The sequence below is a fragment of the Salvelinus fontinalis genome, chromosome 3, assembly GCF_029448725.1.
Source record: "Salvelinus fontinalis isolate EN_2023a chromosome 3, ASM2944872v1, whole genome shotgun sequence".
NCBI lineage: Eukaryota > Metazoa > Chordata > Actinopteri > Salmoniformes > Salmonidae > Salvelinus > Salvelinus fontinalis.
This window is the reverse complement of record NC_074667.1, coordinates 77,223,803-77,251,676: the sequence shown is the minus strand read 5'-3', so window position 1 is coordinate 77,251,676 and position 27,874 is coordinate 77,223,803. Positions and strand designations below refer to the sequence as shown.

The 27,874-nt window shown below is 47.2% G+C and overlaps 1 protein-coding gene across 10 annotated transcripts in view; it reads left to right on the top strand.

Moving 5' to 3' along the window:
- The window catches only part of LOC129851498 (R3H domain-containing protein 2-like), a 98,169-nt gene extending 90,286 nt beyond the window's left edge, over nt 1-7,883 (top strand). For all 10 annotated transcript variants that reach the window (XM_055918083.1, XM_055918085.1, XM_055918089.1 and 7 more), the window contains 3 exons: nt 5,857-5,951; nt 6,088-6,172; nt 6,416-7,883. In XM_055918083.1, the coding sequence (XP_055774058.1) occupies nt 5,857-5,951; nt 6,088-6,172; nt 6,416-6,795 (560 nt within the window). In that variant the 3' untranslated portion in view covers nt 6,796-7,883. The remainder of the gene's footprint in view (nt 1-5,856; nt 5,952-6,087; nt 6,173-6,415) is intronic.
- The last annotated feature ends 19,991 nt before the right edge of the window (nt 7,884-27,874 follow it).

Sequence of the window (27,874 nt, the reverse complement as noted above, 5' to 3'; positions counted from 1 at the left end):
TGCTGCAGGAGGGACTGGTGCACTTCACAAAATAAATGGCATCATGAGGGAGGAAAATTATGTGGATATATTGAAGCAACATCTCAAGACATCAGTCAGGAAGTTAAAGCTTGGTCGCAAATAGACAATGACCCCAAGCATAGTTCCAAAGTTGTGGCAAAATGGCTTAAGGACAACAAAGTCAAGGTATTGAAGTGGCCATCGCAAAGCCCTTACCTCAATCCTGTAGTTAATTTGTGGGCAGAACTGAAAAAGTATTTTTCGAGCAAGGAGGCCTACAAACCTGACTCAGTTACACCAGCTCTGTCAGGAGGAATGGGCCAAAATTCACCCAATTTATTGTGGGAGGCTTGTGGAAGGCTACCCGAAACGTTTCACCCAAGTTAAACACTTTAAAGGTAATGCTACCAAATACTAATTGAGTGTATGTAAACTTCTGACCCACTGGGAATATGATGAAAGAAATAAAAGCTGAAATAAATAATTCTCTCTACTATTATTCTGACATTTCACATTCTTAAAATATAGTGGTGATCCTAACTGACCTAATACATGGAATTTTTACTAGGATAAAATGTCAGGAATTGTGAAAAACTGAGTTTAAATGTATTTGGCTAAGGTGTATGTAAACTTCAGACTTCAACTGTATATGCAGCAGTTTGGGCCGCCTGGCTCGTTGCGAACTGTGTGAAGACCATTTCTTCCTAACAAAGACCGTAATTAATTTGCCGGAATTTTACATATTTATGACATAACATTGAAGGTTGTGCAATGTAACAGCAATATTTAGACTTATGGATGCCACTCGTTCGATAAAATATGGAACGGTTCCATATTTCACTGAAAGAATAAACGTTTAGTTTTGAAATTATAGTTTCTTGATTTGCCCATATTAATGACCTAATGCTTGTATTTCTGTGTGTTTATTATATTTTAATTAAGTCTATGATTTGATATTTGATAGAGCAGTCTGACTGAGTGGTGGCAGGCAGCAGCTCTTCGCAATGCTTGAAGCACAGCGCTGTCTATGACTTCAAGCCTATCAACTGCCGAGAGTAGGCTGGAAATACTATAGAGGCCTGTAAGAACATCCAATAGTCAAAGTTCTATGAAATACAAATGGTATAGAGAGAAATAGTCCGATAATAACTACAACCTAAAACGTCTTAACTGGGAATATTGAAGACTCACGTTAAAAGGAACCACCAGCTTTCATATGTTCTCCTGTTCTGAGCAAGGAACTTAAACGTTAGCTTTCTTACATGGCACATATTGCACTTTTACTTTCTTCTCCAACACTTTGTTTTAGCATTATTTAAACCAAATTGAACATATTTAATTATTTATTTGAGACTAAATTGATTTTATTTATGTATTATATTAAGTTAAAATAAGTGTTCATTAGGTATTGTTGTAATTGTCATTATTATTATATATATATATATATATATATATATTATTATTATTTTTTTTTAATTTTTTTATTTTTTATTTTTTTCAAGATTTAATCGGCATCAGCTTTTTTTGGTCCTCCAATTATTGGTATTGGCGTTGAAAAATCATAATCGTTCGACCTCTACTAAAAATGATTGTTTTTTGAATTTTTTATTTTTCACTGAGGGGGATGGTTCCCCTTCCTCTTCTGAGGAACACACACACACACACACACACACACACACACACACACACACACACACACACACACACACACACACACACACACACACACACACACACACACAGGTTTGTTATAAAACAGGTCTGTTATTCCTGGCATTGAGATATGAGTCCTGGCCAACTCCTGGTTCTTGCTCTTTCACCCACTTCCACAGTGACCCCTTCACACAGTAACCCCTTCACACAGTGACCCCTTCACACAGTGACCCCTTCACACAGTAACCCCTTCATGATGAGCTGTCCATGTTGTTTTTGATCAGCCACCAGCAGGCCCGGAGAACCTTACTCACCTTACCCACATGGCTGCGCTGAACCCCCCCCCCCCTTCCCCACACACATTCTCACACACACACACACACACACACACACATCACACCACCTTGCCTAGCTTGCTCTTTCACCTACACATCTATCTTCACACACTGCCTCAGCTCACCGTTTACACTCTACACACTCTAGACACACAGTTATCCTGGCCTTTCACAGACACACAGTTATCCTGGCCTTTCGCAGACACACCGTTATCCTGGCCTTTCGCAGACACACGGTTATCCTGGCCTTTCAAAGACACACAGTTATCCTGGCCTTTCACAGACACACAGTTATCCTGGCCTTTCACAGACACACCGTTATCCTGGCCTTTCACAGACACACAGTTATCCTGGCCTTTCACAGACACACCGTTATCCTGGCCTTTCGCAGACACACGGTTATCCTGGCCTTTCACAGACACACAGTTATCCTGGTCTTTCACAGACACACAGTTATCCTGGCCTTTCACAGACACACAGTTATCCTGGCCTTTCAGACACACAGACACACAGTTATCCTGAACTTTCAGACACACAGTTATCCTGGCCTTTCGCAGACCCACCGTTATCCTGGCCTTTCACAGACACACCGTTATCCTGGCCTTTCACAGACACACAGTTATCCTGGCCTTTCACAGACACACAGTTATCCTGGTCTTTCACAGACACACAGTTATCCTGGCCTTTCACAGACACACCGTTATCCTGGCCTTTCACAGACACACAGTTATCCTGGCCTTTCACAGACACACAGTTATCCTGGCCTTTCACAGACACACCGTTATCCTGGCCTTTCACAGACACACAGTTATCCTGGTCTTTCGCAGACACACCGTTATCCTGGCCTTTCGCAGACACACCGTTATCCTGGCCTTTCGCAGACACACCGTTATCCTGGCCTTTCGCAGACACACCGTTATCCTGGCCTTTCACAGACACACCGTTATCCTGGCCTTTCACAGACACACCGTTATACTGCCCTTTCACTGACACAGACACACCGTTATCCTGGCCTTTCGCAGACACACCGTTATCCTGGCCTTTCGCAGACACACCGTTATCCTGGCCTTTCGCAGACACACCGTTATCCTGGCCTTTCGCAGACACACCGTTATCCTGGCCTTTCGCAGACACACCGTTATCCTGGCCTTTCGCAGACACACCGTTATCCTGGCCTTTCGCAGACACACCGTTATCCTGGCCTTTCACCTACACACCGTTATCCTGGCCTTTCAGACACACCGTTATCCTGGCCTTTCAGACACACAGACACACCGTTATCCTGGCCTTTCAGACACACAGACACCGTTATCCTGGCCTTTCACCTACACACCGTTATCCTGGCCTTTCAGACACACAGTTATCCTGATCTTTCAGACACAGTTATCCTGGCCTTTCACTGACACACAGTTATCCTGTATGTTCACAGACACTCCGTTATCCTGGCCTTTCGCAGACACACCGTTATCCTGGCCTTTCGCAGACACACCGTTATCCTGGCCTTTCGCAGACACACCGTTATCCTGGCCTTTCGCAGACACACCGTTATCCTGGCCTTTTGCAGACACACAGTTATCCTGGCCTTTCGCAGTCACACCGTTATCCTGGCCTTTCGCAGTCACACCGCTATCCTGTTTTTTCACAGACACACCGTTATCCTGGCCTTTCGCAGACACACCGTTATCCTGGCCTTTCGCAGACACACCGTTATCCTGGCCTTTCACAGACACACAGTTATCCTGGCCTTTCACAGACACTCCGTTATCCTGGCCTTTCACAGACACACCGTTATCCTTGCCTTTCACAGACACACCGTTATCCTGTATGTTCACAGACACTCCGTTATCCTGTATGTTCACAGACACTCCGTTATCCTTGCCTTTCGCAGACACACCGTTATCCTTGCCTTTCACAGACACTCCGTTATCCTGGCCTTTTGCAGTCACACAGTTATCCTGGCCTTTTGCAGTCAAACAGTTATCCTGGCCTTTCGCAGTCACACCGTTATCCTGTATGTTCACAGACACACCGTTATCCTGGCCTTTCGCAGACACACCGTTATCCTGGCCTTTCACAGACACTCCGTTATCCTGTATGTTCACAGACACTCCGTTATCCTGGCCTTTCGCAGACACACCGTTATTCTGTTTTTTCACAGACACACCGTTATCCTGGCCTTTCACAGACACACCGTTATCCTGGCCTTTCACAGACACACCGTTATCCTGGTCTTTCACAGACACTCCGTTATCCTGGCCTTTTGCAGTCACACAGTTATCCTGGCCTTTTGCAGTCAAACAGTTATCCTGGCCTTTCGCAGTCACACTGTTATCCTGTATGTTCACAGACACACCGTTATCCTGGCCTTTCGCAGACACACCGTTATCCTGGCCTTTCACAGACACTCCGTTATCCTGTATGTTCACAGACACTCCGTTATCCTGGCCTTTCGCAGACACACCGTTATCCTGGCCTTTCGCAGACACACCGTTATTCTGGCCTTTCGCAGACACACCGTTATCCTGGCCTTTCACAGACACTCCGTTATCCTGTATGTTCACAGACACTCCGTTATCCTGGCCTTTCGCAGACACACCGTTATTCTGTTTTTTCACAGACACACCGTTATCCTGGCCTTTCACAGACACACCGTTATCCTGGCCTTTCACAGACACACCGTTATCCTGGTCTTTCACAGACACTCCGTTATCCTGGCCTTTCACAGACACACCGTTATCCTGGCCTTTCACAGACACACAGTTATCCTGGTCTTTCGCAGACACACCGTTATCCTGTATGTTCACAGACACTCCGTTATCCTGTATGTTCACAGACACTCCGTTATCCTTGCCTTTCGCAGACACACCGTTATCCTTGCCTTTCACAGACACTCCGTTATCCTGGCCTTTTGCAGTCACACAGTTATCCTGGCCTTTTGCAGTCAAACAGTTATCCTGGCCTTTCGCAGTCACACCGTTATCCTGTATGTTCACAGACACACCGTTATCCTGGCCTTTCGCAGACACACCGTTATCCTGGCCTTTCACAGACACTCCGTTATCCTGTATGTTCACAGACACTCCGTTATCCTGGCCTTTCGCAGACACACCGTTATTCTGTTTTTTCACAGACACACCGTTATCCTGGCCTTTCACAGACACACCGTTATCCTGGCCTTTCACAGACACACCGTTATCCTGGTCTTTCACAGACACTCCGTTATCCTGGCCTTTCACAGACACTCCGTTATCCTGGCCTTTCACAGACACTCCGTTATCCTGGCCTTTCACAGACACACCGTTATCCTGGTCTTTCACAGACACTCCGTTATCCTGGTCTTTCACAGACACTCCGTTATCCTGGCCTTTCACAGACACACCGTTATCCTGGCCTTTCACAGACACACCGTTATCCTGGCCTTTCACAGACACACCGTTATCCTGGCCTTTCACAGACACACCGTTATCCTGGTCTTTCACAGACACACCGTTATCCTGGTCTTTCACAGACACACCGTTATCCTGGTCTTTCACAGACACACCGTTATCCTGGTCTTTCACAGACACTCCGTTATCCTGGCCTTTCACAGACACTCCGTTATCCTGGCCTTTCACAGACACTCCGTTATCCTGGCCTTTCACAGACACTCCGTTATCCTGGCCTTTCACAGACACTCCGTTATCCTGGCCTTTCACAGACACTCAGTTATCCTGGCCTTTCACAGACACTCCGTTATCCTGGCCTTTCACAGACACATCTCTCCCCTTCTTTCCCAGCTAACCCTTTAAACCCACATTCACCTTTTTGATTCTGGCTCACACATATTTCTATAATATTTCAGTTTGTGTTCTGTGCCATGTGTGTGCAGGTGACGGGTGCTACTCTCTGTTGGGCCAGCCTCTCCAGTACAGCCTCTGTCCCTCTCCTCTCATCCACAGCCAGACCAATTACAGCTCACATCAGGTACTGTCTCTCTCTTTCTCCTTCCCTCCATCCCTCCCTCGTCTCTGTTCCGGCCCTCCGCGTCCCTTCAAGTGTAGCATATAACCAGCCTATAACCTATAACCTGCTTGACCCTGGTGCTGTTGGTGAATTTCAGAGCCAAGTAGGAATGAAGCATGGGGCGAGAGGGAAGAGACAGACACTGAAGTCTCAATCTACAGACCTGGGGACCACTGACGTTGGTAAGACATCAGACTTCTTCATGACATTGCTTACGCTAGATCTACAGACTACCTTATGCTTTCACCATCACCATCACACACACACACACACACACAAATGCTTGATCTTTATTTGTCCTTTATTATACCAATAATACAGTTTTATTGACAATGATTTACTGGAATGGGTCTGAATGTATTCCTTCAGTTATTGTGTGTAAGTTATATTCGTGTCTTGTCTGACCTCTGTCTTCCCGTCTCCAGTGGTGAGTCGGGTGCTGGAGGTGACAGATCTCCCAGAGGGCATCAGTCGCCCTGAGGCCGAGAAGCTCTTCAACCAGCTGTCCATGAGCGGTGCGAAGATCCAGTGGCTCAAGGACCCGGTGGTGGGGGGCCGTGGAGGCTACTGTGGCCCAGGAGGGCATCACGGTCCTGGGGTTGGGATGGGGCCTGGAGGGGGGAAGGGCGACGGCCGCGGCAGCGACCCGGCTCACCTCTACACGGTGGTGGCTGTGTTCCCTTCCACCATGGCTGCACAGAGTGCTTCCTTCAAACTCAACAACAGTGGGGCGAGCCTCTTCAAACTGAGGGCCGCCAAAAAGAACTATGACCTAAGAGTGCTGGAGAGGGCCAGCTCCCAGTGAAAAGAAAGTAGAGAAGGGACTTTTGAAAAGTAGGAGTGGTAAGGAGTTGGACTGAGGGGACTGAACAGTTTGGACGGACAGGAAAGTGGGACAAGACGTCACACGTTAAGGGGAACAGATGAACACAGAACACAAACTGAGAAGATGGTGTTTGCAAAATATGAAAATATATTTTCATTTTCAATTGTTTTGTTTTATATTATTGATACCTAAAGAGCACATTAGATACGTGAGCATGTGGATCACTGTTGCTGTGTATTTGTGCTAACACCCACGTCCATGCACAGACAGGCAACAGGGTCACGTGGCGCTCCTGAACACACTGGACAGTCAACTTCAGTCCATCCTTCCCTTCGCTCTCCTCCAGACTTCCTCCTCTTGCTCTCTAACTCTCCAGCTCTCTAAATCTCTCACTCTCTAGCTCTCTAACTGTCTAGCTCTCTCTAACTCTCTCTCTCTAACTCTCTCTCTCTAACTCTCTAACTCTCTCTAACTCTCTCTAACTCTCTCTCTAACTCTCTAACTCTCTAGCTCTCTAGCTCTCTAGCTCTCTAGCTCTCTAACTCTCTAACTCTCTAACTCTCTAGCTCTCTAGCTCTCTAACTCTCTAACTCTCTAACTCTCTAACTCTCTAACTCTCTAGCTCTCTAGCTCTCTAGCTCTCTAGCTCTCTAACTCTCTAGCTCTCTAACTCTCTAGCTCTCTAGCTCTCTAACTCTCTAAATCTCTAACTCTCTCTCTCTAACTCTCTAGCTCTCTAACTCTCTAGCTCTCTAACTCTCTAGCTCTCTAACTCTCTCTCTCTCTCAGGCGGACTTATTTAAACGTTAATATGCACAGTTGCTCTCTTTCTTTTATCTTTCTCTCCTACCCCAACTCTCTCTATTTAGCCAATTGTCTCATACTCTGTCATGCTCTCGTTCTCTCTGCACATTCTCCAACTGCTCTCTCCTGCTTTCTGTTGGCCTTTATACTGCTGTTGTGGGTTTCTGTATATCGCTGTTTTTCTCAGAAGAGTATTGTTCTTTTTTGGTTCTATATATATATTTATATAAGTGACGTATGGAATTAAATTAATTATATATTCAGTGACTTTTTCAGTGGATAAGTTTACCCCGTTCTACCTTACCTCACCAGCCCAACTTACCCTTTTTCTCACATACCTCACCAGCCCAACTTACCTCCTCCTCACCTACCTCACCAGCCCAACTTACCCCCTCCTCACCTACCTCACCAGCCCAACTTACCCTTTTTCTCACCTACCTCACCAGCCCAACTTACCCCCTCCTCACCTACCTCACCAGCCCAACTTACCCTTTTTCTCACCTACCTCACCAGCCCAACTTACCCCCTCCTCACCTACCTCACCAGCCCAACTTACCCCCTCCTCACCTACCTCACCAGCCCAACTTACCCCCTCCTCACCTACCTCACCAGCCCAACTTACCCCCTCCTCACCTATCTCACCAGCCCAACTTACCCCCTCCTCACCTACCTCACCAGCCCAACTTACCCCCTCCTCACCTACCTCACCAGCCCAACTTACCCCCTCCTCACCTACCTCACCAGCCCAACTTACCCCCTCCTCACCTATCTCACCAGCCCAACTTACCCCCTCCTCACCTACCTCACCAGCCCAACTTACCCCCTCCTCACCTACCTCACCAGCCCAACTTACCCCCTCCTCACCTACCTCACCAGCCCAACTTACCCCCTCCTCACCTACCTCACCAGCCCAACTTACCCCCTCCTCACCTACCTCACCAGCCCAACTTACCCCATTTTCCCATATGCCACCAGCCCAACTTACTCCTCACCAGCCCAACTTACCCCCTCCTCACCTACCTCACCAGCCCAACTTACTCCTCACCAGCCCAACTTACCCCCTCCTCACCTACCTCACCAGCCCAACTTACTCCTCACCAGCCCAACTTACCCCCTCCTCACCTACCTCACCAGCCCAACTTACTCCTCACCAGCCCAACTTACCCCCTCCTCACCTACCTCACCAGCCCAACTTACTCCTCACCAGCCCAACTTACCCCCTCCTCACCTACCTCACCAGCCTAACTTACCCCCTCCTCACCTACCTCACCAGCCCAACTTACCCCATTTTCCCATACGCCACCAGCCCAACTAACCCTGTACTAGCCTACCCTTGCAACCCCACCTTACCCTATTCTCCCGGTGCCATGACCCCACTCTCCCCTCATTGTGCTTCTGTTTTTCGGTGACAGCTGTGCAGAACGTACCAGAAGAAGTAGTTAAAAGTGCATAATGATTGCATAATGTCTATTGTAAATTTAATTTAATCAGTTATTTTATTATTTTTTGTTTAAAAAAAAAAATAATCTATAAAAGCCGAGATAAAAAATCGAAACAAATTGTTCCTGTGTTGCAATGATTTGAACAGAATTTATTTTATTAATTTGATTTATATCTAATCTCCATAAATACACACGAGGTCGAATCACAGGATGTATATTTCTGTTTACACAACACATTCTTCCATCTATGCCATGGCCTTAAATAGAACATTGTGTATTATATATTTTTATGTTCTACCCCTTCTAGAATCCTAAAGTGAGTCATCTGTTGACATCACGCCAGTGTCAACATCTCCGCATCACTGGACCGCTGTAATGACTTTGTACCCTTCCGAGGTGTGTGTGTGTGTGTGTGTGTGTGTGTGTGTGTGTGTGTGTGTGTGTGTGTGTGTGTGTGTGTGTGTGTGTGTGTGTGTGTGTGTGTGTGTGTGTGTGTGTGTGTGTGTGTGTGTGTGTGTGTGTGTGTGTGTGTGTGTGTGTGTGTGTGTGTGTGTGTGTGGAACTAGCCATGTGTGAGCACCAGAAGTTTGCAGAAGAATAGTAAACCAAGGAAAATGTGGATAAGTGAGGACAATTCACCAGTTCTCACTTATAAAAAGTATGTTTTGGGTTTAGGGATAAGAATCAGGGTTTAGGGATTAGAATCAGGGTTTGGGTTTAGGGATTAGAATCAGGGTTTGGGTTTAGGGATTAGAATCAGGGTTTGGGTTTAGGGATTAGAATCAGGGTTTGGGTTTAGGGATTAGAATCAGGGTTTGGGGTTAGGGATTAGAATCAGGGTTTGGGTTTAGGGATTAGAATCAGGGTTTGGGGTTAGGGATTAGAATCAGGGTTTGGGGTTAGGGATTAGAATCAGGGTTTGGGGTTAGGGAAAATATGGTTTTTAGCAGCAGCAGCTGAAAAGATGAGCTCCTACAAATATTGAAATTTAAATGTTTTTTTAGAGTAAAGTACATCGAAAAAAATCAAAAGAAAACTGCAAACTGAATAGGAGACCAAACAAGCAGCAAACAAAGAAGAAAGGCTTTTGAAAAAGTAAAAAAAAAAATCATAAAATTATACCGTTTTCTTAGCTAGCTAAGTTGTTTACCTGTTGCTAGGCAGTTGCTAGGGACATTCCTGGAAGAAGCTAGCTAGCTAACAAGGAGTGTCTAGTTGGCAGAAGAGAAGAAGGGACAAAGAAGGGACAAAGTGGGACAAAATAAGGACAGAAGAAAAGGGAAAGGGGACATTAAGGTGAAGCAGTCCTCTAAAGACACAAAAGACAATAATACAAGAAACAACACTTCTATTGCCTCTCCCTCTACGATACGCACTTCCGGGTTGGAGTGAGTAGTTGCATTCCGCTTTGCTCCACAGGTAGTATTACATTTCATTTCATTACAGTACAACAGTTTGATTTGTTTGATCTTAGCTGGCTACATAGCCGTCTTTGTATCCAAGATAATTGTGTAGTCTAGAGTAATTGTCGAGGTTACCTAGCCAGTTAGAGGTTACCTAGCCAGCTACACTTTCAAACAAAGTCAACAACGCAGCCACTGCTAGCTAGCCTATTTCACCAGCCAGCAGTACTATATCATTTTAGTCAATAAGATTTTTTGCAACGTAAGCTTAACTTTCTGAACATTCGAGACGTGTAGTCTACTTGTCATTCCAATCTCCTTTGCATTAGCGTAGCCTCTTCTGTAGCCTGTCAACTATGTGTCTGTCTATCCCTGTTCTCTCCTCTCTGCACAGACCATACAAACGCTTCACACCGCGTGGCCGCTGCTACTCTAACCTGGTGGTCCCAGCGCGCACGACCCACGTGGAGTTCCAGGTCTCAGGCAGCCTCTGGAACTGCTGATCTGCGGCCAACAAGGCAGAGTTCATCTTAGCCTATGCTTCCCTCCAGTCCCTCGACTTCTTGGCACTGACAGAAACATGGATTACCACTGATAACACTGCTACTCCTACTGCTCTCTCCTCGTCTGCCCACGTGTTTTCGCACACCCCGAGAGCTTCTGGTCAGCGGGGTGGTGGCACTGGGATCCTCATCTCTCCCAAGTGGACATTCTCTGTTTCTCCCCTGACCCATCTGTCTATCGCCTCCTTTGAATTCCATGCTGTCACAGTTACCAGCCCTTTCAAGCTTAACATCCTTATCATTTATCGCCCTCCAGGTTCCCTTGGAGAGTTCATCAATGAGCTTGACGCCCTGATAAGTTCCTTTCCTGAGGATGGCTCATCTCTCACAGTTCTGGGTGACTTTAACCTCCCCACGTCTACCTTTGACTCATTCCTCTCTGCCTCCTTCTTTCCACTCCTCTCCTCTTTTGACCTCACCCTCTCACCTTCCCCCCCTACTCACAAGGCAGGCAATACGCTTGACCTCATCTTTACTAGATGCTGTTCTTCCACTAATCTCATTGCAACTCCCCTCCAAGTCTCCGACCACTACCTTGTATCCTTTTCCCTCTCGCTCTCATCCAACACTTCCCACACTGCCCCTACTCGGATGGTATCGCGCCGTCCCAACCTTCGCTCTCTCTCCCCCGCTACTCTCTCCTCTTCCATCCTATCATCTCTTCCCTCTGCTCAAACCTTCTCCAACCTATCTCCTGATTCTGCCTCCTCAACCCTCCTCTCCTCCCTTTCTGCATCCTTTGACTCTCTATGTCCCCTATCCTCCAGGCCGGCTCGGTCCTCCCCTCCTGCTCCGTGGCTCGACGACTCATTGCGAGCTCACAGAACAGGGCTCCGGGCAGCCGAGCGGAAATGGAGGAAAACTCGCCTCCCTGCGGACCTGGCATCCTTTCACTCCCTCCTCTCTACATTCTCCTCTTCTGTCTCTGCTGCTAAAGCCAATTTCTACCACTCTAAATTCCAAGCATCTGCCTCTAACCCTAGGAAGCTCTTTGCCACCTTCTCCTCCCTCCTGAATCCTCCTCCCCCTCCTCCCCCCTCCTCCCTCTCTGCTGATGACTTCGTCAACCATTTTGAAAAGAAGGTCGACGACATCCGATCCTCGTTTGCTAAGTCAAACGACACCGCTGGTTCTGCTCACACTGCCCTACCCTGTGCTTTGCCCTCTTTCTCCCCTCTCTCTCCAGATGAAATCTCGCGTCTTGTGACGGCCGGCCGCCCAACAACCTGCCCGCTTGACCCTATCCCCTCCTCTCTTCTCCAGACCATTTCCGGAGACCTTCTCCCTTACCTCACCTCGCTCATCAACTCATCCTTGACCGCTGGCTACGTCCCTTCCGTCTTCAAGAGAGCGAGAGTTGCACCCCTTCTGAAAAAACCTACACTCGATCCCTCCGATGTCAACAACTACAGACCAGTATCCCTTCTTTCTTTTCTCTCCAAAACTCTTGAACGTGCCGTCCTTGGCCAGCTCTCCTGCTATCTCTCTCAGAATGACCTTCTTGATCCAAATCAGTCAGGTTTCAAGACTAGTCATTCAACTGAGACTGCTCTTCTCTGTGTCACGGAGGCGCTCCGCACTGCTAAAGCTAACTCTCTCTCCTCTGCTCTCATCCTTCTAGACCTATCGGCTGCCTTTGATACTGTGAACCATCAGATCCTCCTCTCCACCCTCTCCGAGCTGGGCATCTCCGGCGCGGCCCACGCTTGGATTGCGTCCTACCTGACAGGTCGCTCCTACCAGGTGGCGTGGCGAGAATCTGTCTCCGCATCACGTGCTCTCACCACTGGTGTCCCCCAGGGCTCTGTTCTAGGCCCTCTCCTATTCTCGCTATACACCAAGTCACTTGGCTCTGTCATATCCTCACATGGTCTCTCCTATCATTGCTATGCAGACGACACACAATTAATCTTCTCCTTTCCCCCCTCTGATAACCAGGTGGTGAATCGCATCTCTGCATGTCTGGCAGACATATCAGTGTGGATGACGGATCACCACCTCAAGCTGAACCTCGGCAAGACGGAGCTGCTCTTCCTCCCGGGGAAGGACTGCCCGTTCCATGATCTCGCCATCACGGTTGACAACTCCATTGTGTCCTCCTCCCAGAGTGCTAAGAACCTTGGCGTGATCCTGGACAACACCCTGTCGTTCTCAACTAACATCAAGGCGGTGACCCGTTCCTGTAGGTTCATGCTCTACAACATTCGCAGAGTACGACCCTGCCTCACGCAGGAAGCGGCGCAGGTCCTAATCCAGGCACTTGTCATCTCCCGTCTGGATTACTGCAACTCGCTGTTGGCTGGGCTCCCTGCCTGTGCCATTAAACCCCTACAACTCATCCAGAACGCCGCAGCCCGTCTGGTGTTCAACTTTCCCAAGTTCTCTCACGTCACCCCGCTCCTCCGCTCTCTCCACTGGCTTCCAGTTGAAGCTCGCATCCGCTACAAGACCATGGTGCTTGCCTACGGAGCTGTGAGGGGAACGGCACCTCCGTACCTTCAGGCTCTGATCAGGCCCTACACCCAAACAAGGGCACTGCGTTCATCCACCTCTGGCCTGCTCGCCTCCCTACCTCTGAGGAAGTACAGTTCCCACTCAGCCCAGTCAAAACTGTTCGCTGCTCTGGCACCCCAATGGTGGAACAAACTCCCTCACGACGCCAGGTCAGCGGAGTCAATCACCACCTTCCGGAGACACCTGAAACCCCACCTCTTTAAGGAATACCTAGGATAGGATAAAGTAATCCTTCTAACCCCCCCCCCCCCCTTAGAAGAGTTAGATGCACTATTGTAAAGTGGTTGTTCCACTGGATATCATAAGGTGAATGCACCAATTTGTAAGTCGCTCTGGATAAGAGCGTCTGCTAAATGACTTAAATGTAAATGTAATGGGAATCAATTGTTGGTCGCCCAAAAATTCCTCACAAGTATAGTAATGCTCCGGTGTGTGTGGGTGGGACAGCTGAGCACATCACACACCCTGTAACTCAGCTGACTGGTAGAAATGAGAACCCTGTGTCTCAGCTGACTGGTAGAAATGAGAACCCCGTGACTCAGCTGACTGGTAGAAATGAGAACCCTGTGTCTCAGCTGACTGGTAGAAATGAGAACCCTGTGTCTCAGCTGACTGGTAGAAATGAGAACCCTGTGTCTCAGCTGACTGGTAGAAATGAGAACCCTGTGTCTCAGCTGACTGGTAGAAATGAGAACCCTGTGTCTCAGCTGACTGGTAGAAATGAGAACCCTGTGTCTCAGCTGACTGGTAGAAATGAGAACCCTGTGTCTCAGCTGACTGGTAGAAATGAGAACCCTGTGTCTCAGCTGACTGGTAGAAATGAGAACCCTGTGTCTCAGCTGACTGGTAGAAATGAGAACCCCGTGTCTCAGCTGACTGGTAGAAATGAGAACCCTGTGTCTCAGCTGACTGGTAGAAATGAGAACCCCGTGTCTCAGCTGACTGGTAGAAATGAGAACCCTGTGACTCAGCTGACTGGTAGAAATGAGAACCCCGTGTCTCAGCTGACTGGTAGAAATGAGAACCCTGTGACTCAGCTGACTGGTAGAAATGAGAACCCCGTGTCTCAGCTGACTGGTAGAAATGAGAACCCCGTGTCTCAGCTGACTGGTAGAAATGAGAACCCTGTGTCTCAGCTGACTGGTAGAAATGAGAACCCTGTGTCTCAGCTGACTGGTAGAAATGAGAACCCTGTGTCTCAGCTGACTGGTAGAAATGAGAACCCCGTGTCTCAGCTGACTGGTAGAAATGAGAACCCCGTGTCTCAGCTGACTGGTAGAAATGAGAACCCCGTGACTCAGCTGACTGGTAGAAATGAGAACCCCGTGACTCAGCTGACTGGTAGAAATGAGAACCCCGTGTCTCAGCTGAATGGTAGAAATGAGAACCCTGTGACTCAGCTGACTGGTAGAAATGAGAACCCCGTGTCTCAGCTGACTGGTAGAAATGAGAACCCCGTGACTCAGCTGACTGGTAGAAATGAGAACCCTGTGTCTCAGCTGACTGGTAGAAATGAGAACCCTGTGTCTCAGCTGACTGGTAGAAATGAGAACCCTGTGTCTCAGCTGACTGGTAGAAATGAGAACCCTGTGTCTCAGCTGACTGGTAGAAATGAGAACCCTGTGTCTCAGCTGACTGGTAGAAATGAGAACCCTGTGTCTCAGCTGACTGGTAGAAATGAGAACCCTGTGTCTCAGCTGACTGGTAGAAATGAGAACCCTGTGACTCAGCTGACTGGTAGAAATGAGAACCCTGTGACTCAGCTGACTGGTAGAAATGAGAACCCTGTGACTCAGCTGACTGGTAGAAATGAGAACCCTGTGACTCAGCTGACTGGTAGAAATGAGAACCCTGTGTCTCAGCTGACTGGTAGAAATGAGAACCCCGTGTCTCAGCTGACTGGTAGAAATGAGAACCCTGTGACTCAGCTGACTGGTAGAAATGAGAACCCCGTGACTCAGCTGACTGGTAGAAATGAGAACCCCGTGACTCAGCTGACTGGTAGAAATGAGAACCCTGTGTCTCAGCTGACTGGTAGAAATGAGAACCCTGTGTCTCAGCTGACTGGTAGAAATGAGAACCCTGTGACTCAGCTGACTGGTAGAAATGAGAACCCTGTGTCTCAGCTGACTTGTAGAAATGAGAACCCTGTGTCTCAGCTGACTGGTAGAAATGAGAACCCTGTGTCTCAGCTGACTGGTAGAAATGAGAACCCTGTGTCTCCAGGTCCTCCCAGTGTAGTGAACCGTTTAGAGGTCAGTCATCACATTAACACTTCCATCTCAACCGTCTGCTCAGCATTAATATCAAAGCAAATGTCTCTCTCTCTTCACACACACTGTTGTTATTCATGTTAGCAGGCATAGGTGTGCCAATGTCGGCGCATTACAGAAAGACTTCAAACTGCTTGTCCAATCAGCATCCAGGATCCAAACAACCCGTTTTTAGATTTATACTGAACAAAAATTTTAACTCGACATGAAACAATTTCAAAGATTTTATTGAGTTACAATTCATATGAGGAAATCAGTCAATTGAGACAGCCTATAGGGAGGAGGTCAGAGACCTGACCGTGTGGTGCCAGGACAACAACCTCTCCCTCAACGTGATCAAGACAAAATTGATTGTGGACTGCAGGAAAGGGAGGACCGAGCACCCCCCCATTCTCATCGACGGGGCTGCAGTGGAGCAGGTTGAGAGCTTCAAGTTCCTTGGTGTTCACATCACCAACAAACTTAACATGGTGCAAGCACACCAAGACATTTGTGAAGAGGGCACGACAAAACCTATACCCCCTCAGGAGACTGAAAAGATTTGTCATGGATCCTCAGATCCTCAAAAGGCACCATCGAGGGCATCCTATTTTCATGTCAAATAAAGAAACCCCTTTGAATGAGTAGGTGTGTCCAAACCTTTGACTGGTACTGTATCAGTCTCTTGGTCACAGATACCTTTAATAAAATGGGCCTAACGATGGGTCTTAGGATCTCATCACAGTATTTCTGTGCATTAAAATTTCCATCAATAAAATGCAATTGTGTTCATTGTCCATAGCTTATGCCTGCCAATACCACAACCCCACCGCCACCGTGGGAAACTCTGTGCACAACGTTGACATCAGCAAACCGCTTGCCCACACGACGCCATACACGTGGTCTGCGGTTGTGAGGCCGGTTGGACGTACTGCCAAATTCCCTAAAACGATGTTGAAGGCGGCTTATGGTAGAGAAATTAACATTAAATTCTCTGGCAACAGCTTTGGTGGATATTCCAGCAGTCAGCATGCCAATTGCTCGCTCCCTCAAAAATGTTGCGTGACAAAACTGCACATTTTAGAGTGGCCTTTTATTGTCCCCAGCACAAGATGCACCTGTGTAATGATCATGCTGTTTAATCAGCTTCTTGATATGTCACACCTGTCAGGTGGATGGATTATCTTGCAAAGGGGAAATGCTCACTAACAGGGATGTACAGTGGGTATAGAAAGTCACCATCCCCTTTCAAAATGTTCCACTTTTATTGCCTTACAGCCTGAAATTAAAACACATAAAATCATACTTTTTCCAGCTTTATTTACACACAGTAACCCACAATAACTAAGTAAAAAAATGTATCTGAAAATGTATTAAAATAGTAAAATTCTCCATTTGGATAAGTGAACACCCCCCTGAGTTAATACTTGGTGGAACCACCTTTTGCTTGAATTACAGCCATGAGTCTCTTTGAATACGTCTCTACTAACTTTGCACACCTAGACTCTACAACATTTGCCCATTCTTCCTTGCAGAATTGTTGAAACTCTGTCAAATTGCATGGTAACCGCTCATGGACTGCACTCTTCAAGTCATTCCTTAGATTCTCTATGGGATTTAGGTCGGGGCTCTGACTAGGCCACTCAAAGACATTCACCTTCTTGTCCTTCAGCCACTGTTCGGTTGCTTTGGCGGTGTACTTTGAGTCATTATCATGTTGAAACTTGAACCGTCTTCCCATTTTCAACTTCCTGACAGAGAGTTGTAGGTTCTCCTCAACAATCTGTTGGTATTTTGGACTGTCCATTTTCCCTTCTGTCCTGACAAGTGCTCCAGTCCCTGCTGAAGAGAAACACCCCCACAACAGGATGCTGCCACCGCCGTGCTTTACTGGAGGCTTGGTGTTCTTTACTGTAGGCATGGTGTTATTTACTGGAGGCATGGTGTTATTTACTGGAGGCATGGTGTTATTTACTGGAGGCATGGTGTTATTTACTGGAGGCATGGTGTTATTTACTGGAGGCATGGTGTTATTTACTGGAGGCATGGTGTTATTTACTGGAGGCATGGTGTTATTTACTGCAGGCATGGTGCTATTTACTGGAGGCATGGTGTTATTTACTGGAGGCATGGTGTTATTTACTGGAGGCATGGTGTTATTTACTGGAGGCATGGTGTTATTTACTGGAGGCATGGTGTTATTTACTGGAGGCATGGTGTTATTTACTGGAGGCATGGTGTTATTTACTGGAGGCATGGTGTTATTTACTGGAGGCGTGGTGTTATTTACTGGAGGCGTGGTGTTATTTACTGGAGGCGTGGTGTTATTTACTGGAGGCGTGGTGTTATTTACTGGAGGCGTGGTGTTATTTACTGGAGGCGTGGTGTTATTTACTGGAGGCGTGGTGTTCTTTACTGGAGGCGTGGTGTTATTTACTGGAGGCATGGTGTTATTTACTGGAGGCATGGTGTTATTTACTGGAGGCATGGTGTTATTTACTGGAGGCATGGTGTTATTTACTGGAGGCATGGTGTTATTTACTGGAGGCATGGTGTTATTTACTGGAGGCATGGTGTTATTTACTGGAGGCATGGTGTTATTTACTGGAGGCATGGTGTTATTTACTGGAGGCATGGTGTTATTTACTGGAGGCATGGTGTTATTTACTGGAGGCATGGTGTTATTTACTGGAGGCATGGTGTTATTTACTGGAGGCATGGTGTTATTTACTGGAGGCATGGTGTTATTTACTGGAGGCATGGTGTTATTTACTGGAGGCATGGTGTTATTTACTGGAGGCTTGGTGTTATTTACTGGAGGCTTGGTGTTATTTACTGGAGGCTTGGTGTTCTTTACTGGAGGCATGGTGTTCTTTACTGGAGGCATGGTGTTCTTTACTGGAGGCATGGCGTTCTTTACTGGAGGCATGGCGTTCTTTACTGGAGGCATGGCGTTCTTTACTGGAGGCATGGCGTTCTTTACTGGAGGCATGGTGTTATTTACTGGAGGCATGGCGTTCTTTACTGGAGGCATTTGTACATCATAGAAACTGAGGCAGCAGACTTTGTGATTTTTTTTATTTGTGTCATTCTCAAAACTTTTGGCCACGACTGTAGATAGTCCGGTGGCAATTCTATGAATTGTTCAGCAGTCATATGGCTTGGGGGTAGAAGCTGTTGAGGAGCCTTTTGGTCCTAGACTTGGCGTTCAGGTACCTCTTGATGCGGTAGCAGAGAAAACAGTCTATAACTTGGGTGACTGGAGTCTCTGACAATTGTATGGGCTTTCCTCTGACACCGCCTAGTATAGAGGTCCTGGATGGCGGCAGGGAACTTGGCCCCAGTGATGTACTGGACCATCCCCACTACCCTCTGTAGCGCCTTGCGGTCAGATGCAGAGCAGTTGCCATACCAGGCGGTGATGCAACTGGTTAGGATGCTCTTGATGTATTCACAACAAGAGAAGCAGCAGATTAGCAGCCTCCTTCTTTGTCTCTATGGCATCCTACTGCTCCCTCTGCCCTTCCACAGGCACCAAAACCTAACTACCATGTAGCCTTCTGCCCTTCCATAGACACCAAGACCTGACTACCATACAGCCCTCTGCCCTTCCATAGACACCAAGACCTGACTACCATACAGCCCTCTGCCCTTCCATAGACACCAAGACCTGACTACCATGCAGCCTTCTGCCCTTCCATAGACACCAAGACCTGACTACCATGCAGCCCTCTGCCCTTCCATAGACACCAAGACCTGACTACCATGTAGCCTTCTGCCCTTCCATAGACACCAAGACCTAACTACCATGTAGCCTTCTGCCCTTCCATAGACACCAAGACCTGACTACCATACAGCCCTCTGCCCTTCCATAGACACCAAGACCTGACTACCATACAGCCCTCTGCCCTTCCATAGACACCAAGACCTGACTACCATACAGCCCTCTGCCCTTCCATAGACACCAAGACCTGACTACCATACAGCCCTCTGCCCTTCCATAGACACCAAGACCTGACTACCATACAGCCCTCTGCCCTTCCATAGACACCAAGACCTGACTACCATACAGCCCTCTGCCCTTCCATAGACACCAAGACCTGACTACCATACAGCCCTCTGCCCTTCCATAGACACCAAGACCTGACTACCATGCAGCCTTCTGCCCTTCCATAGACACCAAGACCTGACTACCATGCAGCCTTCTGCCCTTCCATAGACACCAAGACCTGACTACCATACAGCCCTCTGCCCTTCCATAGACACCAAGACCTGACTACCATGCAGCCTTCTGCCCTTCCATAGACACCAAGACCTGACTACCATACAGCCCTCTGCCCTTCCATAGACACCAAGACCTGACTACCATACAGCCCTCTGCCCTTCCATAGACACCAAGACCTGACTACCATACAGCCCTCTGCCCTTCCATAGACACCAAGACCTGACTACCATACAGCACAATGGAAAGGGAACGGGGGATACCTAGTCAGTTGTCCAACTGAATGTATTCAACTGAATGTGTCTTCTGCATTTAACCCAATCCTTCTGAATCAGAGAGGTGCGGGGGGCTGTCAAACAGTGAGTTAACTGCCTTGTTCAGGGAAACAGTGGGTTAACTGCCTTGCACAGTGGAACAGTGGGTAAACTGCCTTGCTCAGGGGAACAGTTAGTAAACTGCCTTGCTCGGGGGAACAGTGGGTTAACTGCCTTGCTCGGGGGAACAGTGGGTTAACTGCCTTGCTCGGGGGAACAGTGGGTTAACTGCCTTGCTCAGGGGAACAGTGGGTTAACTGCCTTGCTCAGGGGAACAGTGGGTTAACTGCCTTGCTCAGGGGAACAGTGGGTTAACTGCCTTGCACAGTGGAACAGTGGGTTAACTGCCTTGCACAGTGGAACAGTGCGTAAACTGCCTTTTCCTCGGGAACAGTGGGTTAACTGCCTTGCTCGGGGGAACAGTGGGTTAACTGCCTTGCACAGTGGAACAGTGGGTAAAATGCCTTTTCCTCGGGAACAGTGGGTAAACTGCCTTGCTCGGGGGAACAGTGGGTAAACTGCCTTGCTCGGGGGAACAGTGGGTTAACTGCCTTGCTCGGGGGAACAGTGGGTTAACTGCCTTGCTCAGGGGAACAGTGGGTTAACTGCCTTGCTCAGGGGAACAGTGGGTTAACTGCCTTGCTCAGGGGAACAGTGGGTTAACTGCCTTGCTCAGGGGAACAGTGGGTTAACTGCCATGCTCAGGGGAACAGTGGTTTAACTGCCTTGCTCAGTGCATCTCTGTCACTTAGTCTCTTTGCCAATTAGTCTCTCTGGTGCGTTCTGGGGAGAGGGTTTACAAGGTGACACGTTCCTTTGTAGGTAACAGAGAGATGGGACAGATCGCCCTGAAGAAAGACCAGGGCGGTACACTATGTTACAGGTGGATGTGTTGTTCAAGACATTAATTTGTAATACTGATAATATTGCTGTAGTCTTGGATAATGTCTCCTCATTGACCAGAGAATTGGAATTTTATAACCTTTTTTGGGGGGCACAATTCAATTGAGCTATTTATGTAGAAAATGTAATGTCAAACCTCTTACCAGAGAGATTAAACAATACTTGAATTAATACATGTTAAATACAAATGTATTTTCTGTTTGTTCAAGGTCAGCACACTTTGGCACAGCGCTACCATACTGTACTGTATATGTATGAGTTGGTTGAGGTGGCCATGTATTGTGTTATTATCTGAGTCTAACTGTACTTAAAGAACAACCAAGACCCTGACCCAACACACTGAGCAGGGAGTTACTAATCACAGTGGTCAGCCTGTTCCAGGCTACTATTAATCACAGTGCTCAGCCTGGTCCAGGCTACTATTAATCACAGTGCTCAGCCTGGTCCAGGCTACTACTAATCACAGTGCTTAGCCTGTTCCAGGCTACTATTAATCACAGTGCTCAGCCTGGTCCAGGCTACTATTAATCACAGTGCTCAGCCTGGTCCAGGCTACTATTAATCACAGTGCTCAGCCTGTTCCAGGCTACTATTAATCACAGTGCTCAGCCTGGTCCAGGCTACTATTAATCACAGTGCTCAGCCTGGCCCAGGCTACTATTAATCACAGTGCTCAGCCTGTTCCAGGCTACTATTAATCACAGTGCTCAGCCTGGTCCAGGCAACTATTAATCACAGTGCTCAGCCTGTTCCAGGCTACTATTAATCACAGTGCTCAGCCTGGTCCAGGCTACTATTAATCACAGTGCTCAGCCTGGTCCAGGCTACTATTAATCACAGTGCTCAGCCTGTTCCAGGCTACTATTAATCACAGTGCTCAGCCTGGTCCAGGCTACTATTAATCACAGTGCTCAGCCTGGTCCAGGCTACTATTAATCACAGTGCTCAGCCTGGTCCAGGCTACTATTAATCACAGTGCTCAGCCTGGTCCAGGCTACTATTAATCACAGTGCTCTGCCTGGTCCAGGCTACTATTAATCACAGTGCTCAGCCTGGTCCAGGCTACTATTAATCACAGTGCTCAGCCTGGTCCAGGCTACTATTAATCACAGTGCTCAGCCTGTTCCAGGCTACTATTAATCACAGTGCTCAGCCTGGTCCAGGCTACTATTAATCACAGTGCTCAGCCTGTTCCAGGCTACTATTAATCACAGTGCTCAGCCTGGTCCAGGCTACTATTTATCAGTGGTCAACCTGTTCCAGGCTACTACTAATCGCAGTGCTCAGCCTGATCCAGGCTACTGTTAATCAGTGCTCCGCCTGTTCCGGGCTACTATTAATCATAGTGGTCAGCCTGTTCCAGGCTACTATTAATCACAGTGGTCAGCCTGATCCAGGCTACTGTTAATCAGTGCTTAGCCTGTTCCAGGCTACTATTAATCACAGTGCTCAGCCTGTTCCAGGCTACTATTAATCATAGTGGTCAGCCTGTTCCAGGCTACTATTAATCACAGTGGTCAGCCTGGTCCAGTCTACTATTAATCACAGTGCTCAGCCTGGTCCAGGCTACTACTACTTCTTAAATATTACATTATTCAGGAACATTGATTTGGTGTGTACATGAGGTTACAGACAATAGACATGCTGAATCTATACTCCTGAATTATATATGGAAGAAATAGATGTTGTTTGTTGTTGTCCATCAGCACAATATGCAGGAAGCCCAGTTGAAAGCCCAACTGCTAATAGTGAGAGGAAATCCAACCTAATAGCTGACTACAATTTGCTAGTTTTTTTCTTTTTTCTTAATATAGACCACATGGAGAATTCAATGAATGCCTCCGTCAAACCTCTGTCACTTCTAGAAAGATTTTACTAAGTTTACCAAATTTTACCACCATTGTAAAGCTCTAGTTATTTTTCTGCTTCATTTTCTGAAGATGATTATTTATTTAATGTGATTTAGTGATTCATTTACGTCTGTCCCTCATTTTAATGTCCACCCTGTTACGTGAACTGAACTGACACCTAAAAGCAGGTCGCCTGGTTCTACTCCTTGTTTGTCGTTTTGTGGTGGGAAACTGAGCGGGTCGAGCAGGCTACAAATGCTTTGGCCCCATATGTAATCTACAGTGTATGGCTCTGGTTAGGCCCCATGTATAATGTACAGTATATACCAAAGTTCTCTCTCCCTTTCTGATCTCTCTATGTCTATCACTCTTTAAAGTTCTCTCTCTCGTCTCTCTCTCATGTATCTCTCTCTTTATCCATCTCTCTCTCCCTCTCACTTTAACCATCTCTCTCTCTTTATCTATCCATCCCTCTCTCTCTGTATCTCTGTATCTCTCTCTCTCTTTCTCTCTCTCTCTGTCTCTGCTACAGGTAGCTATGCTTGAGCAGTCTTCTGATTGGACTACACAGGAACCCTTCAGACACGGGTCACTTCCCCTTAGAAACAGCCATGGTTGCCCTTTACTGAGACGGCAGAATGGGGAGACATGACATCAGATCTGCCATGTCATCTCTGACCTCTAACCCCTGTCAAGCTTTTCAGACAGACAGGAGGCAAGCAGCAGGCAGAGAGACAGGGAGGAGAGACAGACAGGAGCATGGCAAAAGGCAGAGAGACCAAGAGGAGAGACAGACAGGAGCATGGCAGCAGTCAGAGAGACAGGTAGGAGAGACAGACAAGAGCATGGCAGCAGGCAGAGAGACAGGGAGGAGAGACAGACAGGAGCATGGTAGCAGGCAGAGAGACAGGGAGGAGAGACAGACAGGAGCATGGCAGCAGGCAGAGAGACAGACAGGAGCATGGCAGCAGGCAGAGAGACAGACAGGAGCATGGTAGCAGGCAGAGAGACAGGTAGGAGAGACAGACAGGAGCATGGCAGCAGGCAGAGAAACAGACGGGAGCATGGCAGCAGGCAGAGAGAGACAGGAGCATGGTAGCAGGCAGAGAGACAGGTAGGAGAGACAGACAGGAGCATGGCAGCAGGCAGAGAGACAAGGGAGAAGAGACAGACAGGAGCATGGCAGCAGGCAGAGAGACAGGTAGGAGAGACAGACAGGAGCATGGCAGCAGGCAGAGAGACAAGGGAGGAGAGACAGACAGGAGCATGGCAGCAGGCAGAGACTAAAGTACTAAAGAAATGGATGCAGCTCAGTCAGTCTGGTTTCCTGCTGTGATATTAAAAGGGTGCCACACAAGGGAACTGATTTCATCGGAAACTTTTGAAAAAGGCATTTTATGAAAGGTTAGTATATTATATCATTGCTCAATTACACATCTTAGAGAAACTCAAAATAATTGTACAGATTTAGCTGTGATGCTAACGTTATCCACCAGAGGGCGCTGTTGTACCTGGTTTAACCCAGTCCAGATATTCATCTAACCCAGCATCACACAGTAGAGCACAGGTGTCAAACTCATTCCACGGAGGGCCGAGTGTCTGCGGGTTTTCGCTTCTCCCTTGTACTTGATTGATGAATTAACATCACTAATTAGTTAGGAACTCCCCACACCTGGTTGTCTAGGGCTTTATTGAAAGGAAAAAACAAAAACCTGCAGACACTAGGCCCTCCGTGGAATGAGTTTGACACCCCTGCAGTAGAGGGTGATTCTGTCTGTCTTTAGAATTTCATCCCATAGTGAAAACACATGCTAATCTTGATATAGACCTAGACTACCTATCCAGGTCAGATAGAACATTCCTAAGTTCAATTCAATTCAATTTTATTTTATATAGCCCTTCGTACATCAGCTAATATCTCGAAGTGCTGTACAGAAACCCAGCCTAAAACCCCAAACAGCTAGTAATGCAGGTGTAGAAGCACGGTGGCTAGGAAAAACTCCCTAGAAGGGCAAAAACCTAGGAAGAAACCTAGAGAGGAACCAGGCTATGAGGGGTGGCCAGTCCTCTTCTGGCTGTGCCGGGTGGAGATTATAACAGAACTATGCCAAGATGTTCAAAAATGTTCATAAGTGACAAGCATGGTCAAATAATAATCATGAATAATTTTCAGTTGGCTTTTCATAGCTGATCATTAAGAGTTGAAAAACAACAGGTCTGGGACAGGTGGCGGTTCCATAACCGCAGGCAGAACCGCTGAAACTGGAATAGCAGCAAGGCCAGGCGGACTGGGGACAGCAAGGAGTCACCACGGGCGGCAGTCCCGACGCATGGTCCCAGGGCCCAGGTCCTCCGAGAGAAAGAAAGAGAGAAGGAGAAAATTAGAGAGAGCCAAGATTTTCAAAATGTTCATAAATGACAAGCATGGTCAAATAATCAACAGTCATCCCTCCTCTCCTCCAGCAACGTGGAGGGCCCTTGTTGACATCAACTGGTTGGTGAACGAGCGGACATTTTAAACGATGTGCTGGCTTTTTTAGTCTTTGGTTTATCGTGGTCATTTTTTATATTTTTTTATTTGCTCTTGGTTTCTTGGTCTTGGACAAGGTTTTTCATCCAGAATGTTAATCAGATGCATTACAACGTACGTTGGGGCGGCAGGTAGCCTAGTGGTTAGAGCGTTGGACTAATAACCGAAAGGTTGCTAGATTGAATCCCCAATCTGACAAGGTAAAAATCTGTCATTCTGCCCCTGAACAAGGCAGTTAACCCACTGTTCCTAGGCCGTTATTGTAAATAAGAATTTGTTATTAACTGACTTGCCTAGTTAAATAATGGTTAAATAAAATAAAAAATAAAATAAATAAATGTACGTCTAGATTGAATTGTAATGTTTTAGAACTGTAGAACTGATGATAGGTCCACTAAGACAGGTCATAACAGCTGACCCTAAGACAGGTCATAACAACTGACACTAAGACGGGTCATAACCGCTGACTCTCAGAATCGTTTAGTGAAAAAATATCATTCAACTATATTCCATTCAGCTATATTACAATTCCTCTTTGCTAGATCAGGTATAGATTTTAGCACTTCATTTTTTAAATGTTTTCCTGCTTTTTGTGAAGTACTGCCCTATGTGTGTGTGTGTGTGTGTGTGTGTGTGTGTGTGTGTGTGTCTGTGAGAGAGAGAGACTGAGACTAACCATATAGAGAGAGAGGAAAGACCCAGAGAGAAGTTTGAAAGCAATTACCACCAGGGGAGGCCCATAGCCGTCAGCCCACACCTGCACTGGCACTGCCCCAAGGGAGAGTAGAGGACAGAAAAAAATTAAGGGTCATTAACATTATTTATTTGCTCTTAGCTCAGGCCCACTCCGAAGCGACTCTGGGGCCACGAACTAATAGGATTCAGGAATTACAGTCAGTGCTGCTTCAGGAAGTTACAACAGACACAAATAAATAAATACACACTTCGATTTGTAGTACAGTGTATCAGCAAAGAACTACGGTCCAATGTAAATATGTAGACATTGTCTCTGTGGATAGCAAATGTTTCTGTATGTCTGCATGCCAGGAAAAGTGTATAAAATGCCCCTTAAAGTGTACATATTTAAGCGAGGTCGGGTTGGTGATAACCTGGGGCCGGTTTCCCGATAGGCTTACGAGTGTTTTAATGATGCAGTTTTCCTACAACGGCTGCCGATGTGACAAGTGTTTCCCGAAACACCACGCAGAGCAACCTGGTCTCAGAGCATTTCATATTATTCTGTTCTAAATCCCAGATGCTTCATTTTGTATGATATGTTCCGATTTACAATTCGTATTATATGTTATGAATCTGCAAAACATACTTTAGCTTACAACTTGCAAAACGTGCTATAAGTTATTTACATTTACATTTTAGTCATTTAGCAGACGCTCTTATCCAGAGCGACTTACAGTAGAGTGCATACATTTTATTACATTTTACATACTGAGACAAGGATATCCCTACCGGCCAAACCCTCCCTAACCCGGACGACGCTAGGCCAGTTGTGCGTCGCCCCACGGAAATGCAGTTATGCATTTCCTTAAATGTATGATATGTTTCGAATTGTAGCTAGGTGGCTAACGTTAGCTATAAGGTTGGGGTTAGGTTTAGGAGTTAGATTAAGGGGTTAGAATTAGGTGAAGGGTAAGGTAAAAGGGTTAAGGTTAGTGTTAGGGGAAGGGTTAGCTAACATGCTAGTTGCAAAGTAACTTTATACGCACACCCAGACCAACCTGCCTTAAGTACCCATCTGTGTAATGTGACCATACCAAACACATCATACAAATATGAGTGTCCCGGATTAACATATACTAAATTACGTCTAGTCTATGAGACCAGGCTGCGTAGAGAGAACGGTCGCTAAGTCCTTCGTTGGAGCATGTGTCCGTACTGATAGTATCGAAAGAAAGGGAGCACTGCTCTCAGATCAGCTTTCTCCATTAAAATCTTACCTTAACATTATCATTATTTCACAATACTGACGACGGATCAGCTCCTAGAGGTACTACCACCTAGATGTCTACGGCTATCCGCTGCACCTGGCCTCTCCGCTGCACCTGGCCTCTCCGCTGCACCTGGCCTCTCCGATGCACCTGGCCTCTCCGATGCACCTGACCTCTCCGCTGCACCTGGCCTCTCCCCTGCACCTGGCCTCTCCTCTACCTGGCCTCTCCGCCGCACCTGGCCTCTCCGCGGCACCTGGCCTCTCCGCTTCACCTGGCCTCTCCGCCGCACCTGGCCTCTCCGCCGCACCTGGC